The 20057-nt window shown below is 37.0% G+C and overlaps 1 protein-coding gene across 2 annotated transcripts in view; it reads left to right on the forward strand.

Annotated features, from left to right (window-relative positions):
- CCDC91 (coiled-coil domain containing 91) overlaps positions 1-20057 on the forward strand; it is a 112257-nt gene that overhangs the window by 28584 nt on the left and 63616 nt on the right. For both annotated transcript variants that reach the window (XM_063153979.1, XM_063153981.1), the window contains exons 5-6: positions 2401-2568; positions 4485-4589. In XM_063153979.1, the coding sequence (XP_063010049.1) occupies positions 2401-2568; positions 4485-4589 (273 nt within the window). The remainder of the gene's footprint in view (positions 1-2400; positions 2569-4484; positions 4590-20057) is intronic.

Consider the following 20057-nt stretch of genomic DNA (forward strand, 5'->3'; position numbering starts at 1 on the left):
TAATTTTAGGGGGGGTTAAATTGCTTTACTTTGTTTTTTTCCCCATTACTTTTAAAGTAGATTTTTTTTGGTGGTCTAGTTGTGGCTTCTTAATCTCTGCTGCTGAGAACTGAGCTTTGTTTCTTTCTGGGGTGTGAAAATGTTTAGTTTTCAACTAAACAACTAGGTGAGCAAGGAGAGAAAAAGCCTTTCTGCCTGGAGATTATCATAGGAATTCTGTCAGAATCACAAGAGCTTCTGCAGATGAGATTTAAATAGATTAACCCTACTGAATTTTTTACTGCCATTAATTGCAGTGACCCCCATTTGGACATGTTAATTCATTGTAAACTTCCTTGTTTCAGGATGTGGGGTAGCACATACTTCAATTAGAAAAGGCTCTTTCTCACTCTGTAGCAATCAGTGTTTTGGGCTATTTGTCAACCCAAAACCCTCCTGTTTTCAGCACTTCCTTGGTTTTTTCTTCTTCAGTTAGACTTATCAAGTCTTAAGGCTGCTCCTGGTGAAAGCTGAATTTCATGATTAAGTCAGATTTTCAATTTCTGATAATTTAAATTCGTTTCTTTAGAGCTATTTAAACAAAATTCACAAAATGCAGGTTTTGGTTTAACTGAGCCTTATAATTTTCTTTTGAGGGGCATCTGTATGTTCACACTTCCAGAAAGTCTGTGGCACAAATTGTGAATTAATTAATTAATAAGTTACCATTTTTTGTTTGTTCCCAGGATAATGTAGTGTGGAAAACCTGTAAAAGTGAAGAAGAAATCAGACCAAATGCAAATGATATCAAAGAAATGCATAAATCCAAAAGTTATGGTTTTTTTTCTTGAGAGGGAGGAGTGTTTGTTTTCTTTTTTGACTGATGCCAGCCACAGTAATTTTCTGTGTTGAAGGCTCTTCATCTGGCTCTTTGACAAAGTTTTGATAAGTAAATTTCTTTTACTGGAAATCTGATCAAAAAGTGATTTTCTTCAGCCACCACAGATCCTGCCTTTTTAAATTTTGGCGAACAGTGAATAACCTTCAACCTTTCTCGTTTGAGCTAGGCCAGCAATTTCAGCTTTTGTGTTCTCTGGAAAGAGCACTTGGGTTATTCCAGAACACTAAGGCTTAGGGGTATTTTTTAAAACTATAAAGTAATTTAGTTAGGTAATCCAACAGAAAAATAAAAAATACTCTTTGTTACTTCAGACTAAGTGCGTGTGCAAATTCTAGTTGTGGTTCATGTTTCAGTTTTTCTCATCTTGTTCTGTTCAGCTACTGAGAGACCCATTATTCTATAAATTCTCTGTAATGCAGGAAATAGTCCAAATTAAAAAACTTTATCAGCAAGTCCTGCTGAAGGGAGTTGAGAGCAGGTCCTTTAACATTATTTTGAGATGGAGATGGCTTTGCACTAAGGAGTAAGCAAAAGGAAAAAGGTGGGCAGAAAACTAAAATAAAATATTCTTATACCTATTAGAGGGTGGTGTTAGTAGAACTGTATTTTATAATTCTATCTCCAAAGCCTCTTGAGGTTTCAGGTAAAAAAATGCTTCCCTGTTACATGTTCCATACTCACAGTTTTTGGTGGTGCCAGACTCTAATCTTGAGTAGTACTCAGACATAGAATTGGCACATATGGCTCCCCTTTCCTTCTTACAGGAGAATTCAGAGCACAAACTGCAGTTTTCTCTCTGTCTGCTTTCTCTGCTGTATATATATATTCATGTACAGTCAAGATCTCAGCTTTGTTTGTTACTTTATTTGAATAATTTGAGAGATATTTATGGGAAAGACCATGCATTATCTAAATGTATGTTTGGAATAAAGGGTACTAGGGGGTGGATGAGGTCAGATCAATCAAAGCTCTCTTTAATAAAGACACTGAGATGTTCCTTTCACCACCCAAATCTCAAGCATGCTTGGCTTTCAGGTTGTTGAAAAAATGGCAGCTGAATTAATGTACCAGTTCTTTCCTTGGAGTTCTTTTGTGGTGAAAAGAACAAATTTTTGCCCCTTCCCTTATTTTTTTTAAGGGGAGAAATAAAACTTTGAATTTTGTTATCTATAATACAAAATGTTTTAAACATCTTAAACAAATTTATTTGTGTTTTTTTTTTCTGAAAGTGTGGGCTTACCATCAGTGCTTCACCTGTTTTCTGTACTTCCACAGTTACTGAAACAGCAGTCACGAAATGTTTAGAGATGTCTGGATTTCTTTTAGTCTGTTAGTCTAGCCTAAGGATGAGATATTTATTTTAGATATTTATTTTAGCCCAAACCCTTTGTATTCCCTCTCTGTGACCACTGATTGCAGTGTGCACTCCTTGCAAACATGGAATGACTAATCCAAGGAGAGGTTGTTTCCCTGAGGCATTGAGAGAGGTGATTGAGTTCCACTTTTCTCCTCTGAACTAGGCTCAAGCAGATGTTCCAGTTGCCTCTTCAAATGCAACTGAAGACAAGGCTTTAGCTGATGTTGAGACAAAGAGAACAAATGAACCCAAGAGCTGCCTTCAACAAGCTGTTGCAAACCTTGAAACCAAGCTCTGCAGTGCTGAAGAAGAAAAGCTAAAAATCAAAAAGGTATGAATAGTCATTTTGAAGGAAAACATTTGGCATTTATATAGGAATTAAATATAGGTGGAGCTGGCAGAAGTTTAAAATTTATTTGAAATTCATTTTTTTCATAGAAATTAGGCAAATTCCAGAGAAACTGGCCAAATTTAGAATCAAAGACTTCCAAGACTATCAAGTTCAACCTGTGCCAGACCCCCACTTTGTCACCAGCACAGAGCACTGAGTGCCACATCCAGGGGTGGGGACTCCACCACCTCCCTGGGCCTGCCTCCCTTTTCCATGGAGAAATTCCTCTTGATGTCCAACCTGAACCTCCCCTGGCACAGCTTGAGGCCATTTCCTCTTGTCCTGTCCCTTTGTCCTGGGAGCAGAGCCTGAGCCCCACCTGGCTACAAGAGATAAAGTCCCCTTGAGTCTTTGTTTTTCCTCAGCCTCTTCTCATCAGATTTGTGCTCCAAACCCTTCCCCATCTCCATTGTCCTTTTCTGGATGCTCTCTAGAGACTGGCCAGAACTGGGCACACCACTCAATTTGGCTGAAATACTTTTTATTTTAGGTCTGGTGTCTATTTTAGGCTGAATTTTCGTAAACTGTCAGAAAAAAAAACCAAACAACCCCAAAACTTTTTTAGCCTAACTGATAAAAAAAAGGGGACAAAGAAGAAAAAAAAAAGAAGATACCAGCTTTCTCAGCATGAGGTTTGTTTTGATTTTTTTTTGGGTTGGGAGTTCTAGTAGCTAAATTCTTCATATTCCTTCTGACCTGAATACAATATGAGCACCAAGCAGGGCTGTGCCTGCAGTTACACATGTAGAGTTAGCAAAAGGTCACTGAGGCATGGGAGAGTGAGTTTAACTTCTGTTATTCTTAATATTGTTTCTTGGGAGGCCTCAAGCTGTGCTGGGGAAGGAGAAATCAGCTTTTTGGAAATGAAAATGAGGGTGAATAACTGGAAGACGAGACAGGTTGAGAGAGAGGCTTTAGATTGGTGCTCCACTGTCTGTTTCTATCTCACCAGTGAAGTCTCTGAAACTGTTTTGACTATTCTGTCCAAAAGCAGGGCTGAACTAAGAAGACCTGCTCTTTCTGTCCTCCTCATGACCCTTCCAGTCCTGCCTTTGTTTGAATAGCTGTGCAGTGACCTGGCAGGTCATTTGTTTCTATACTGGCTTCCTGCATGGCTTGGAGGAATAATTGCTCTTGAGCAACTGAAAGGGTGCCAGCAATGTCCAACAGCAATGGCTGCATTAAGGAAAAATAAAAATCTTTAGCTCTTTGTACAGCAAATAATTTCGAAGTTTATTGTCAGTGGTGTTATTCTCCTTCCTCTCCATAGGTTCATATTGTTGGGCAGGTTTCCAGAGTGGCTCTCTGCAAGATCCCAGAATATTTTAAGATTTTATTCATTTTGGAGATGTAGATAGAGATCATTGCATACATGCATAAATGTCATAGGATTCCTGCCTTTTCAGTGAAAACATTTGCTGACAGTACATTTAATATGCTGCTTTTCAAGAGCAGAAAGGCAGAGCAAGATACTAAAAATATAAAAAATAATTGGAACAGAATAGAATGGTTCCAGTTGGAAGGGACCTGGGACAACAGGTCTAGCTGCCTGAACCCTTCAGTGTTCAGAATAAGTTAGAGGATGTTATAAAGGGCACCTTGGCCACTTCACATGGGTCATTCCTTATACATGAGACATGCCTTGGGTTTTAAACGCCTCACACTTGTAAAATACTGTGCCAATTAAAAGACTGCAGTCAGGTTTTTCTTGCACAACCCTTTATCTCTGGAATAGTTATTAGAGCAAATATCACAGTTATCAGAAATTAAATTAGTTTGAATGGTTTAATGAATCTGTATTTTCAAAATTTGCAGATGTTTGTAATTTCAAGTGTTTTATTTTACAAACTTTATAGGAATTGGAATATTTGCTGGAAAAACATAGTGCTCTAGAAATGGATTTTTTGAAGGAAAAAAAAGGAAAAGTGCTTCCACATCAAGACCATTACAAGACACTCCAGGTAATTTCTTTCTTGTATATCTTTGTTTTTCAGGAGGGTTTTATAGAGTATATTTATGTCCAACAAATATTCTTTTCGCCATCTGTGGGCCTGCTCCAAAGCATTTTGATTTTAAAGAATTAATAAGGTTTTAGATCACAACCTGATTTTTTACATTAGCAGGAATGTAAGTTTAATATCCCACTTGCCTAATTACATTTTTGTAACTCAGAACACTCTTCCTTGTTAGGAACCTATTTCATAAAACAGATGAAAAGGAAACCACTTTGCTCAATGGTTGTGTTTAACAGCATGACTTAGCATGTTCTAATGTGGGCAATTCTTTGTGCTGTTTTACCTAACTTCACTGTGGAATAACTCATGCTACATAATAAAAATCATAATAAAAAATTAAGTGTAATTAGATGATGGACAGTGCAATTAGAATTGTTTGCATTGTAAAAGTTAACATCTTCCATTAGATACATGTGTAAAGTTTCACATTCCAGACAAAATTTTCATTGAAGTTTTCAGTCATCTTCCAGTGTTAGAGCAAAGCAAACTATGTTTCAGCATTTCAGAAGCTTGTGTCTGTAACTCAGCTTCACTTAATTTTTTTTGTGGATGCTCTTTAATAGATTTTGCACTGTTTCCCATTTTTATTTAAAGGGTTGCTGTAGTAATTTGTTTTGAATTCCTTATAGCAGTACATTCTGGAATTTACAGTAATATAATAATCTAATACTGGTGTTTTTTCCTTTTTTATGTGTAACACTTTGCTCAATGAAAGAAATGTTGCTTAACCATTATAGAAAAGGAAGTTTAACTTAAAACCCTCATGATTTATGGAGTACCACAGGGGTTAAAGTTATTGTTATCCTAAACAATAGAATGAGTGGATTTCATGTTGTTAATACTCACTTCTGCATGAAGATCACTGTGAATTTGAATAGTGGAAATGCTACCAAGGTTTGCAGCTATCAGCCTATATCATAACTCTTTGAGTCAGTTGCTGCAGTTTTCAAAAATGGCAATAAAAGGGTCATAACCTTTAACTTGGTAGAAATGCTCATGTGCCTCCTCTTGATGTCTTCTGGCTACAGCAGGAATCAAACCAGAGGAGGAAAGTGAGTCATGTTTCCAAGAGCTGCCTGTTAAAGTTACTTTCATGAGACTTGAATTGTGGATGCCTTCTGTCACTACAGCTTTCAGTTTCTTTTGTCTTTCTCCTCTGGCTCCTGCAGCACCAGGGTCGCCACCTGTGGTCACACACGGAGCAGAGCTGGCAGCTCCTGGGGACAGATGTCTGTCCCTGGCTCTGCCTTTTCCACTGGTAATTAGTAATTAATAATTTTTAAAAAATTATTTAGTACTGGTAATGAGTGCTGGTTATCAGTGCTGCTGACCTGAAGAGCTTTAAAGCAGACTGCAGTGGTGCCTCTGGCACAGCTTTGGGAACTCTCTGGATGAGATTTCCAATGGAACCGATGCCAGCACCCAAAGCTGTAGATGTGCATTGACTTAATTCCTTTTAAACAAAATTGCTGTGTTAATGTTTGAGTAAAAGTATAAAACCAATACCTCAGGAGACTTTTCTTACTGCCTTTTACATGAACATGCACTGTTTCATTCACCTTTATATTTACTAATTTACTGGCTTCTGGCACTTGTGGTAGGGAACTCTTAAAAGCTGCTCTAGATATAACAACGCCAATCAGTTAATCTGTTAAAACTTTGCTTTAACAAGGTGATATTTAGAGAAGACCTATGTTTTTTTGAGAGAAGATTTCAGTGATCTTTGTCAACTAAGTCACTAATCTAATTTTTTTGCATCTTTTTCTATTGGTTTCTGCATCAGTCAAGGGTGACAGTTATGTCACCACAGTTTTGTTCTTACAAAATTGCATCAATTAAATATGTTTTAAGTTTTTTTGATATAGAAAAAAATAACTTTGAAAGGCAAGGCAGGAACATAAAAATATTTTCTCTAAGCTGGGTTGCCATTCTAATGAAGCAAGTTTTGTTCCAGACTAGTCACAAACTTTCTTTTTCATAGGTGTGCAAAAAAGTAGTTCTGAAAAATTGAAAAATTGAAGGCTAGTGATAATCACTATTCCTAAGCATGGGAGGCAGACTTCCAAATCTTTGCTATAGTGTTAATATTTACCAATGGATGACAATAGAGTTATCATACCACATTTATCATTGTGTAAAACCAAAATAAACATTTATCATTGTGTTTCACCTAAATAAAATTAGCTTTAAAAAAAAATCAAGATTTAACAGACCATGTAGTATTGTCACATTCTTAACATTATTTCCGTATGTAGCTGCAACAACCAGAGACAGTAAAGGGGCAGCAGTGGGTTCATAAACAGAATAAACAAATTGCTATTAACTGGTATTATAGAGTTGTTTGGATATTTAATGCAATGGTCTCTTTGAGATCTTGAATTCATATAAGCTAATCAAAATAGAGTTATGATTCCCACATTCCTCCTTCAGTGTATGTACTACTTAAGAGGCAGAATAACAGAGTATATTTCTAACTTCTTTACTTGCAAATTTGAACTGAGTTAAAATTTCTGTGGGAAGTGTAATTTTAGGGGCTTTGACTTGTGTGCAGTGTTGCAATGATAAAGTTGCAATCTTTGCCTTATAATTCCTTGCTTATTTTACACAGCAGAGAAACAGGTACAAATGTATGTCTGATTTTTATATTTTCTTGATTGGTACGTAAGTTTTATATTTTTCCCTTTTTTGATCAGAGTTTACATATTCATCTCAACTTTTAACTTCAGCTCTTCCTTAGCTGTGAATTGCTACATATTTTTAAGTCATTTGGGGCTAGTAAGTCATACAAGGTTTTGGAGATAATGCAGATTAAGTGGTCACTTAATCCTAGAAATCTAAAATTTTGTTGTAGCCGCATTGCAATAAATTATAGAGATGGGCAAAGGCTTCATTTTAAAACTACCAAACTCCAATTTGTAATACAGGGAAAACCATCAATAGCAAAATTATCATTTCTGTTCAGTAGGTGATGTTCTCTTGTTCACAAATCACTGAGGGAACACTTAATTTGAAAAGGAAAAATAGTGCCTGGTTTCCACTCCTCTGAACAGGAATTTAATTCTTGGGACAGATTGTTTAGCTGATAAGGCCCCTGATGTTTGGTCTGTCTACAGACAACTGGTTTTGATGATTCACTGAGAACTGGATCATACTTTTCACTGCTATTTGTTTGATTTACCACACACTCACATTTGAATTGCTGCATTGCTACTGGAAAATTCTCGCTGCGGTTTTACACATTTTTTCCCATCATCATCCCTTTCTGGAAGTTAAGCAGGCTGTTTTTCTAAAGAACAATATAGTTGCTGTGGTGTGACCTTTCTTTTTGAAATAAACCTCTCTTTTTTATCTTTTGACAGCAGACTTCTGTTCTTCCAACTTATCAAACCTGTAATTGTTATGAAAATACCAACAGGTTTTTTTTTTTTTTTTTTTTTTCTTTTGGAAACCATTGTTTCTGTTCCATCTTTCTTTAGGGAGCATCTTAGAAATTTTTATTTTAAAAGGGACTTTAATATGCTTATTTTATGCAGCAGTATTACAGTTACTGGAAAGAGTAATGATTGGAAATGAATTGGTTGCTAGTGTGACTTTGCTTTATGTAACATTTCTGTATGTAAGAAAGCAGTTCAGATAGACTCCTTGTATGAGTGGTTTTTCAGAAGGGCAGGAGAGGAAGATTATCCCTAAGGAAAACATTGACAGAACAGTACAGAATGATCCAAAGGAAGTTCACTAGGTTATGCAGTAAGACCTAGCTGGGATAAAGGTAGCAATAACCTAATTTCAATCATTGCAGGTATTAGGTGTTGTTTCATTTATGTATTTCCATGGCTGTTGATGTTTTGGGAGATTTTTCATTTGAGTACCTGTACAAATGTTATATTGAAATTATACAGCTTCAATTTATGAGAAGAAATCTTTAAACACAGTTATATAAAGATAGAAAAAGGTAAACCTGAGATTTTGGGCCAGTTTGTTCCCTCTTAATTCTGAAGGATGACTTTATTTTGATTAATATCTCTTGTTGTTCTGCAGGTTTTTATGTATTAGACCCATTTATCACACAAATTCACATGAGCCAGGATGCATATTTGGTGGTGTCTGTCTCCTTGTTTTTGAAGTTAGTGCTTCCACTTCCCTTTTATGTCAGAGTTTAGTGATGTTCATCCATGCAGGCCTCCTGCTGCCTGTGCTTGTCCTTATGGACCATTCTTGGGTTTGGAGGAGATAATCCCTGAGCAGGAGCCAGCTCCTTTGGAGCTTTCTCTTTAGGGTGATGTCCTATGTCCCAGGCAGATCCCAAAGAGGCCAAACCCTTCTTCCCTCCATTCCAGTGTTGTGATCCTTGGTTTTGTCCTCCTGAACTCACCATCTCATGGTCACTGCAGATCTTCACATCCTCAGAGAGTCCCCCCATCTTTTTAAGGCTTGGGTCCAGCAGAGTACCTCGTGGATTGTTCCTCAGTTGCCTTGTGTTCCAGGGCTTGTTATCTGCATGCCCCAGGATTGCTGCCTTGTCCCACTGGCAGATTCTGGGGTTGTAAAAATGCAGATGTTAGAATGGTAGGTGCTGCAGCCTATTTCTTGTTCCCAACCCACCTCTCCTGGTGAAAAGCAAGCTGAGTGAACATTCAGGCAATGCAGTCAAACCTCCACTCAACACTCACCACAGCTGGCTCAGCAATAGAGGCAAGAAAGGCTCTTGTGCAAGGTTTTATTCCAGCAGGGTCTCGTGCAGCTGAAGGGGGGAACCTGGGGAGAAAGAGGAGGAACCACGTGGAGCAGGCAGCTTAAGGAGGGGAAGAAGTGTGTATTTGTTTTGGTTTAGGGCAAATTTGGGAGAGAACAGCCAGTGTCTTAGGGTGACTGTCTGATTTAGCTACAGCCTGAGTAGCTGGGGTGTTGGCTGCAGCCTGAGTGAGTGGGGCAGCTGCTGATTTATCTCTCTGCCCCCCTGCCTCTATCTGCCACCCACAAGCCTTAAAGGTGCAAAATAACGCACAATTGGGGATAAAAGCATCGTATAGTTAACTTAGGGCAGGGTGGGAGGCAGAGCTAAGGGCTGGGCAGAAGGGACTGGCCTCCAGGGGAAGGGGGGCAGCCACCAGGGATGCTAAGCCAGTGAGGGGACAGGGAAAGGAGAAACTAGGGGAAGTTTGGACACAGAAGTCCATGGGGGTGTCTGTTTTTCCCCCCAGGAGGGCTAACTCTATGGTGAGTAGTTACTGCTGTTTCCAGGGCCAAAGGCTTGGGAATTGGCCAAGAAAGATTAATTCGTGGGATGCTACAGGGTTGGACACGCTCCTTGTGAGGAATCACATGAGGCTCCCTCCTGTTGTCTGGAGAAGGTCTCACCTGCCCTCATCCATCTGGAGACTGTCTGGCACAGCAATTCCCACTTAGCTGGCCCTGCCTGCTAATCCTGACCCCCAAATCCTTCACTGATCCCCCAGCCCAGGACAGAGCTCCACACATTCCAGCTCCTCCCTTGCCCACCCTGTCATCGCCTTCCTGGCCTTTCCTTCCAGGAGAGTGCATTTATGATCCTGGAAAAGGTGTTCTTCTGCAGGAGGCTGGAAACAGGTCTTGGAGGTAGGTGGTTTTTATGGCTGGAGTACTAGAAAATGTATGTTTTCTTACAAAACTAATATATGACTTACATCCTGTTAAACACTATCTTCTAAGAAAATATTTAGGTTGGTTTTAGGTGCAGACATAGAGGAGACAGAATGTTAATAACAAAAAAAAAAAATAGGTGTGAAAAAAAGTTTTATGTGCTGTACCTGCAAACAGATTTATAAATGAGATTCCAGGAAATTTCATGGGTCACAGCAGGGTTTAAAATTATGGAATATGGAAAAAAAGGGGGAATTGGGAATTTCAGAAAAGACACTTTAACAGATAGCAGTGCATCTTTTTGCTGAACTGCTAAAGGTATTTATGGATATGGCAACAATCCCTTGCCCACCTCTTTTTCAAGTGAGTGCCAGATACCTCACGTTTATTTATTCACCTTTAATTTTTTTTAATGTTACTCTCTGTACTCTTCTTTGAGACACTAATTTTTATTCAAAGTCTTTATTTATTAATAATTTCAGACCTGTTTACATTTTGACCTGTTTCCCCCCTGCCTTCACTGCCACCCTCTCCCCTCCTAGTTTTGATGTCTTATTTCCTCTAAATTATTTTTTCATTCATGAGGAAAAATAAATTTTTATTTTAATTACAGAAAAATTCTGCTCTTTTGCCTTATGTTTTCCTTTTAAACTTCAATTCTTTTATTAATTGTTTTGTTGTCTTGTTTCAGGATTATTTATTAGAAGAGTGGATGTAAGACTAAGCATTTTAATTTTGTTTTAAAAATCCATCTCTCTCATGCTGTTGTACTGTTATTTAACAGCTTTGAGATGTCCAACTTGCCTTATAATCTGATATTCAGTCATAGAACATGACAAGGATTTTTTTTACACTTATGTGCCTCCTTTGCCTCCCTGATTTTAAAAGCATTCAAAAAATCGTGCTTAAATAATGTGCATTTTCTTAGTGTGCAAGTAGGTGCTAGCAAAACAGTTGTGTTTTTTTAACCACGTTTTGTGTCCTGATCTGCTTTTTGCCAATGCACCCTGGATTTGAGTGCATTTATGATTTATGTTCAGTGTGTTAAAGTCTGTGACAGCTGCTACATGTCTTCATTTGCACATTTATATCAAGTGCATTCAGAGGGATTCATCTTTTACTTTTTCTCCTACTTGATAGGGAAATTCTACTTAAGAAGGTTGTGAAATTCCCAGATATATTTAGCACTGGTTGGTTGGGGTTCTGTACCACCAGTCTTGTCTCATCAAGATTTCCGCATCAAGATTTTTCTTTTGTGGATAGGAGTAGTATTTGGTTGGATTTTTGAGGGAATGATGAAAATCTGCAAAATTGATCTAAAAAGAAACCTGTGTAGAAAGGAGTAGCTGTATTGCTAAGACAATACTTAAGGCCGGTTATTTGTTACATGAATAAAATTTAATAGAGATGGAAAAGGTTTAAAGGTGTAGCAGGTTAATGAGCTATAAAATTTTCAGCAATCTACAGCCTCTCATAGTTTATTAATGAACTGTGAACTAGACAAGATGATTTAGGAGTTAAAGGGAAATACTGTAATGCTTGCAGGACAGTTACAACACCTTAAAACGTGAGGAATGGTGCCAAATCATCTCCATGTCTCTGGGTCCACTCCAGTCCTGTTTGTGTTCAGTGTGAGGCATCTGAGACGGGGTAATTATTGTACCTGAGCATTATTCATCCCCAAAAATAGTAAATCCTAGCCAATATTAGCCAAAATTAGTCAATACTTTTAAAAGAATTTGTATTTCCTTTTTATACAGTTCAAAGTATAAGATGCACTGCAAATTTCAGGATGATGTTTTAGGGAGAAATTTGGGAGATTGTCCCTTCATTGTCCTTTACCAGTTAAATCATCTTACTTGGGTTATAATTCATTAATAAACTATGACTGACGGCAGAATGCAGCTTAATACATTACTGAAACTTCTATTGGTAAATTAACCTGCTACACCTTTAAATTTACTTTTTCAATCTCTATTAAATTTTATTCATCTATAGTATACACTTGGTGTTGAAACACAGTTTACTTGTGTTTCTAAACCCAGCTGAAATGTGTAATTTTCCATGTATTAAGCAAATTTATTTGTATAAATGTGTTCTAATCTAACTAATTCACACACTGGAAGTTATAGCCAAGAAACTCATGTGATTTACATATCAAAGTTGAATTTATTCATCCCTTCTAAGTTCCCTTGGAAACTTCCTTATTAATTATGGCTATACATTTTTTTATTTGAGTGAACTGCCAAAATGTTAATATGTAGGCAAAGTGTCAACAAATAACTACTATTTTAGACTACTACTAAAGGTGTGTATCAGGTCACTTCTGTATAACTCCTGATACTGAGAAAGCAGTTCCAGAGATAAAGTATTGGTTACTTTATTGTTGCTGCTCTTAAATAAATAAATAAAATTTTAATGCTGAGACTTGTATAAGGTTTTTTCCTCACTAAAGACTCACAAGGTCCAGAAGGGCATGTGACATTTAAAATAATCATGTACTTAAACTACTGAGAACTTTTTTACTATTCTTGGCAAAACTTTTATCACTGAAAGAAAGCTGATATTAATGAAAACCAGAACATCTGTTCTTAAACCTGGAGGATATTGAGATAAAACAGATTTTCCCAGCTCTATGTAATTCCTTAAAAATAAACCTACCTTACTTGAAGGTATTTTTAAACACAATGCAGTGTTTTGGTTTTGGATATGCATTACAAATTAAACCATTCTCAGGCAAATAATTGGTTAGGATGATCAACATTAATTTCCAGAAGTGAATATCATAATGACACAATGAAATTATGAAAATGAAGGTATGAATAATTCTTAAAAAATAATCTAAGGCATTGCGATGAAGGACTGAGAGAAATTCTGAATTTCTTCAGTTTTTATATTTTTAAATTTCAGCCAGTAAGTCTGTGCTTAATGTACTTCATGTTTATGTAAGGAGAATGCAAAGTTTCTTTGCTAGGTTTTCAAAGGGCTGAGTTTGTCTGGCTTTTGAGATAAGTAATAAGTGAGTGTGTCGTTGAAAAGCAAATTTCCATTTACTTGCTAGGCAGAGAATTTGCAATAAGTCTTGATAATTCAGGGAAGCTCAGAAGGAAAACACCTATTGAGCTCATAAGCAGTGGAGAATGTAAAATGTCCTGAAGATCTCTTATATTCAAACTTTATAACTGGAAAGGTACTTTTTATGCTTGAAGAGCCTTCTTGTTAGTGATAAGCAGAAGAGGAGATCCATTTCCATCTTTTTGAGCTAAAACCTAATTCCACGCAGTATGTCACGCCTGCTTTTTTGAAAATACTTAGTGAAATACTTTTGTGAAGTAATTTGTTTAAAAGAGTAAATAAAGGAAAAAAACCAAACAAAACAAACTGAGACGGGTCAGTAGAGGGAACAATTCTGGGGTTTCTTATGGAGTGTGATTACATCTGGCCCTTGGGAGTTCCATTACCTGCACAGAATCCCCAGTGGGAGAACAGCTGTGTTCAGCTGGGCTTGTTGGGGAGTTCCCTGAGTCCCTGGGGCTTGGACTCACTGCTTATAAAGACACATTTCAACTCTGTGTCACTCCAACACGTTCAGTGGTGGTTTAAGATTGATTTGTCTTAGATATCCCACGCTGTTATTTTCTATAAATGTGGTGACAGTTGTCAGCTGAGGAAAGTTATTCAGGGCTGTATGGAATTCAGCCAGAAATGCAGTGGACATCTCCCATGCCAGAAGAAAAGGGATATTGTAGCTAACAAAGACTACAGGAATAGTTTAAAAAATCTCATCTTTCACATAATATTTTCGTTAGAGAGTTCTCTCATGAATGGGGGTCTGGTGGCACTTGCCATCCTGTTTACATCAAATTTGTCTGTCTTTGCTTTCACATTTTTTTGAGAAATGATTATTTGTTAAATAAAAATAGCAACTCTTTGAAGCGTGTTGCAACTCTTGTGACAATATTTTATCAACTTTCGGCACAGTCCCATTCTGTCACCACCAATTAAATTACCTTCTCCTGTACCAATCACTGACATGGCTGATGAATCTTCCATCGCACAACAGAAACACAGTAGTAATTTTTAAGGAAGAACAAAATGTTTATTCATTTTTATGATATTTTGTATTTTTAACTGCTGCTGCACTGCTTTACATTTTTAAATGTGGCCTCCATCGCTTTAAATACCTTTATATATGCTTAATAAATCTGCATACATCCAGTTGAGAAGGCTATATTAGAGCAGGATTTGCTTTCCCTTTTTGCAAACACTTTTAGCCAAGAGCCTTACTGTAAGCAATGTTTGTGCCCCTCTGAAGAGGGGAGCTGCTCAGAACAAGAACGTGTCTTAATCATGATTTTTCTCATCTGGGTAAGCCAATTTGTGGGAGGTCTGACGTAGTGTAAAATACCAAGAAGTTTCAAACCAAGCTAAAACACAGCTCAAGATTTCTATCAGATTCAGTCCTAATGCTACAGCCTTTCTGAAATGTATTTACATTTTAATTTCTCATGTACAACAGAGGAAGAGTGAGCTTGTTTTTGCCTCCTTGCCAGTTGGCTTGGAGAAAGGAACTGAGGGACTTTGAAAGGGGCAGCATTTTTATGGTCTGGGTTTGTAGAGTTAGAGGAAACAATATTTGTGTCCAAATTAGAATCCCTCTGCTTCTCCCTCTCATTCTTTCAGCAACAACAAGGCTCTTACTGGGGAGGGAAAGTTTTGGCTGCTGTGGGATGTTTGGTGGGGTTTTTTGGTTTTTGGGGTTTTTTTTAGGGGGGAAAGGGGGAGATTGCCTTTTTGTTCTCAACTGCAGCATATTGAATAGATTAAAGAGGGAGCTGTGGAATTACTGTAATTCAGAATAAAAAATTCAAATATGAGAATCGTGGTTTTAACATCATTGGAGGGAAAGACAGAGTGAGGGGTGGAAGAAAGTGAGGGGTGTCCTAGAAACAGGGAAAAGGCAACAAGAGAAAGATCTGGAGAGTGAATTACTGTCAGATACAGTGATGGGAAAGTCAGTCCCTGCTTCATATTTATGCACTTATCAAAGAATATTTCTTTCAATAAACTTTCAATTTACTTCTTTCAACAAAAAATTGAAAGTGATGATATCAAGTTAATATCATCAAGATGAAAAAGTAAATGGGGTGTATAAAATGTCAAGAATCTTGAGTTATATTACTTTTATACTATATTTCAAAAAGCACAGATATATGTGTATTTTTGTTAATTTCACTGTACCTTTAGAATTCTGAATATCTGTATGAAGCCATTTGCTTTTTGTGGTCAGTAGTAATACATATTAAAATAGATTAGTTGAAATAACTTAGAGATCTGTAATTTTAAAAATTTAGTAAGTCTGTGTTTCTTAGATCACAGTTTAATTAAAAAAAAAAAAAAAAAAAACCAAAACACCAAAAAACAATTAAAACCCAACATAGCTTTTAGTTACCTCTAGGAAACTTAATGTGGTATCAATCACTGCTGACTCTTTCAGAATGTTCCATCTGATGTTTTCTGGCTTAACTTAGAAAATAAAAATTGATTCTGACTTTGGTTTAGTGATTTTAGTGAGACTGCTTTGCTTTGAGGAAGAGATTAGGTTGAATTTATCTTTTTTTTAAGAGACTGATTATATTTACCACCTACCCCACATCCTCAAACATAACTTTTCTCCTCTGACGTAAGTAGTTTTGTGGTCAGTTCAGTACCATCAGTGTTTCACAGTAATTAAAATAGAGACAATAATAAATATATGTTATAGTTTTCACCTGGGGTTGGTTGCTCTTTAGATGCCCAGGTTTATATCTAGTCTCCAGACTATAAGGGGGTTTTGGGAGATATCAGGGTGATGTTTGTTTGTTCGTTACAAATCCTGTAGAATTGGAACTTCATTATGTCAGGCCATTTGCTAATCAAGCCCAATTCTTTAACACATTCTTGAGAATTAAATACTGTCATCTTGTTTTGTCCATGTTATTTGTTGCTTGTAAAAGAGCTAAGCAAGGCTTTCTTTCTCCTCCCACATGTGAATTTGGCATCTATTTGTAAGTGGGGGTTTATTCACCTCCGAGGTGGGAGGTGGTGAAAGAAATAACCCAAAACAGCCTCTCATGCTTCAACCAGCACAACAATTGGCTGGATTCTGGGGACCCATGCCAAATGTGCACACACAAATGCATGGTGTCTAGGAAGCCAGCAGAACCTGAGCTTCACCAGCTCAGCAAAAAGGAATGGGAGAGAAGAGGTGTCGTTCGTAAAAACGAGCAGCTTCAGCCCACAGAGCTCAGGAGTGATGAGAGAGCTGGCTGTGAGAGAGTTCTGCATCCACTCAGAGGCTGGGGGAAGCTGCTGGTTGTTGGAAAGAGAGAGGAAGGATGATGGATGGATGGATCCAGGCACACCAGCCTCTTTGGGAATATCATGGTGTAGGTGCTCTTGGCAGCCATTTCCAGGCACACGAACAAGGTGATTGGAAATGGCCAACATGGATTTACCAAAAGACAAGTTATGCCTGATTGCCTTCTGTGGTGAAACTCCAAGATTTTGGATGAGATTTACACTGACTCAGTCTGGAGAAGAGAAGGCTTAGAGGAAACCCAATAGCAGATGGTCAATACCAACAAAGTTGTCAGAAAAATTGAGCTAGGCACGTTCTGCAGAGGTGTGTAGCAGGAAATTTTGATAGCTTGAAGCATGGGAAGATGCAGCTTGTTATAAGGAAAAAGGTATTTTATTATGAAGATAATTACTAGGATGTCTTAGCCAGTGATGTCGTGAAATCCCCATCTTCAGAGTTTTTCAAGATCTCACTGGACAGGGATCTGAACAATCTGGTTTGAATTCAGTGTTGATCTTGCTTTCAGCAGGAGGTTAAGCTAGTTGACCTGCAGAGGTTCCTTCCAACCTGAGTGATTGTGTGATTTTGTGATTTAATACTTTGGTCACAAATTGAGAAAAATAAATAGCCTACTCCCAGTCACTAAAGTTATAAGTCCAGTCCCGGGGATATTCCCCAGGCTGAATTATTTGGAATATTTTACTCCAATCTGGCCTACCTCATTGCCAATTAAGGGCAGGGTCAGGAATGCCTGAACCAAAAAATCTGATTAATGCAGTATTTGAAATGGTAAGCTTGTCAAAATATCAGTTACTGTAAACTTAAATAATTGTTGTATGGAATATAACATTTTTGGTGGTTTTCAGTGTATCTGCCATGTAAGAATAGGAGCTTGTACTATGAAACCTATCCATGTTCAGTGTGAGGTTTTACAGGAAGCAAAATAGAGTTGTTCAGCTGCATTAAAAGTTCCCTAAGATACACTGGAAGTGTAAAGGACTTCTTATAAAATCTGTGTATCTGTGATTTGGATACCTTTTTCTAGTCTGTGGGAGATGCTTTCTTCCAGCTGGAATTTTTCTGAGGTTAGGCAAAAATCCCTTTCTTGCAGAATTCATAGCAGTATCTTAAAATAAGGAAGCAGTAGTTAGTTTTCCTCTTTTCTTTATGTACTTCTTTGTTTTCCCTGGTAAAAGTGTCTATCTCTTTGGACTTTTTCCCCCTTCATGCTTAGACTATTTTTGACTTTTTCAGGAAGTACAACAAAAAAACAACAAATTAATCTTGAAGTTGACAGCTTGATAGCAGTTCTCTGATGGAGGAGAATTTTGGGAGTTCAGTTGCAGATGATATTCACGTTCTGGTTTGGACAGTATAGTCTAACTGATGAGCATCTGATTTTATTTCATATCCCTCTTTTCTCTGCAACCACACAGTCAAGAGAAGCTTTTCATGCAGATCGTCAGCTAAGAAAGAATTTAAAAGGCTGTATTGTCATCTTCAGTGCCTGTATTTCTTGGTATTTACTTTATCCCAAACTCTTTGATTTGATGCTCAATTTCCCAAGCTGATGGTTATTTTATTTATTTTGATCTAAATTCTTGTCAATTTTCTTATGAAACAAATACAGCAAGTTGACGCAAAAATGGATACTTGTGTCTCTGGTTGTCGCGTGAATTCTCTGAGTTTTGTTCAGCTTGCACATCGTCACTTGTCTTCTGGAAAGCAACAAACAAAAATGTGTTTGTAGGCCAGAATGAGCATGGCAACAATTTGTGTTGAGGCTGCTTTGCTTATACTTTGATGGGGAAAGAGCTGTTGTTCAGCTAGTTTTCATATAGTATGTCTGCTTTGAAATGCTTTTAGTGTTCCAAAATATATTTACAAATCAGAAAAGGAATTAAGATGAAAAGAAGAGACAAGTACATCACATTGTTTACTCCCAGAGTTTTAACTAAAGAGACAGACAAAGAAAATGGTTTACATACTGAAAATGGAAAGGATATTCAAATGTAAAGATGTAACTTATCTTTCTGCTGATTTTTTGCTAAGTATGATTGTTGATGTTATAATGAAACTTATTTTCTATACTTCAAAAATAAGGAAGAAAACAATTAGGTTTTTTATTACATTGGAAAAATTTCAAAGATACGGTGATCTTACAGCTTGACATAAAATTATTAGAGTATTTATACATAATGATGCTATGAGTTCTTTTTTTATATCTTCTAGAAGTAAATCTTGGAAAGTTTTTACTCATGCTGAGTGAAATTTATTCCTGCATGCTTTTGAAGCCACTTACTGAGTGTCAAGTTTCTTTGTAGATGTCTTGGGTTTTTAAACATCCATGAAAAGACTGAAGGTATCCTCAAGGAATGTGCTGTGAACATCATTATGTGTTATGAATGGTACAACTCTATGAAAATTCAATATACATTCTTTCAATTAGTTATATTTCTGAAGCATATTTTAGTTACTTCTCAAAGGTTAACAGGGCTGCAGATGGAACTGTTACCAATTTTTGGTGCATAAGGTATCTCTAGTTAAAGTTTTGTTGATAGAAATTGTGGGTTTGATTACTATTAGTTTTGACATTTGACATTTCATATGTTTGAAACTGGTAATAAAAGATTGTATCCAGAATAAATTGTATTGTAGTGAGCTGTATGCAGTGGTTCCTTTGGAAGGGCTCACCTGTGGTATGCTGTGATAAATGTGCAGCACACCACTGTTGTTTGCTTTGTAAGATCTTTTTTAGTGCTTTTTGTGGAACAGTTTTCAGAAAAACCAAATGTAGTTTTTTCATACATATCTATATGTATCATGAAGTGTACTACAGTAAAGAAATACTGATATATTTTGATCAGTAATTTTAATTATAATTATTTAATTATAATTAAAATTATGATATTATAATACAGTAAATAAATACAGATAGATTTTTAAATACATGCACTGTGTAAAGTTGTGTTGGGTGTTAAAACTGGTGTCAGTATCAGTAGCCATCGATGACAGCTGGCGCACTTTTCCAAATTAATATTTTGTTCTTTATGGAAAATGGTGGAATTTAATTTTGATCTGAACACTGATGCTTTTGAGACAAGAGACATAAAAATATCCTAATGAAGCTGAGAGTTCCTTTTATGCTTACTGTGTTGTTTAATTAAAATGTTCTCTTCTTGTCATCTTCCCTGGCACTGTTCTCCCGTTCACTCCTCCCTCCTTCCTTGCTTCCTCTTGATATCCTGTCCCACCATTTAGATTATGTGGGAAAGTAGGAAAGCATCCAGGACATAAATTGCCCTGGCACATTTGTAGCTTCATCCCAAAGAACTATCTGTGTAATATTTTAAGAACCTCAAGGCAGCCAGAGAAGGCTTCCTGAGCCAAGTGTAGGTGCTATTTACCATATCACGCAGTTTTGGTAGTAAAATGTGCTTTCATACTAACAACAC

Source organism: Melospiza melodia, chromosome 4 (genome assembly GCF_035770615.1).
Source record: "Melospiza melodia melodia isolate bMelMel2 chromosome 4, bMelMel2.pri, whole genome shotgun sequence".
Classification (NCBI taxonomy): Eukaryota; Metazoa; Chordata; class Aves; order Passeriformes; family Passerellidae; genus Melospiza; species Melospiza melodia.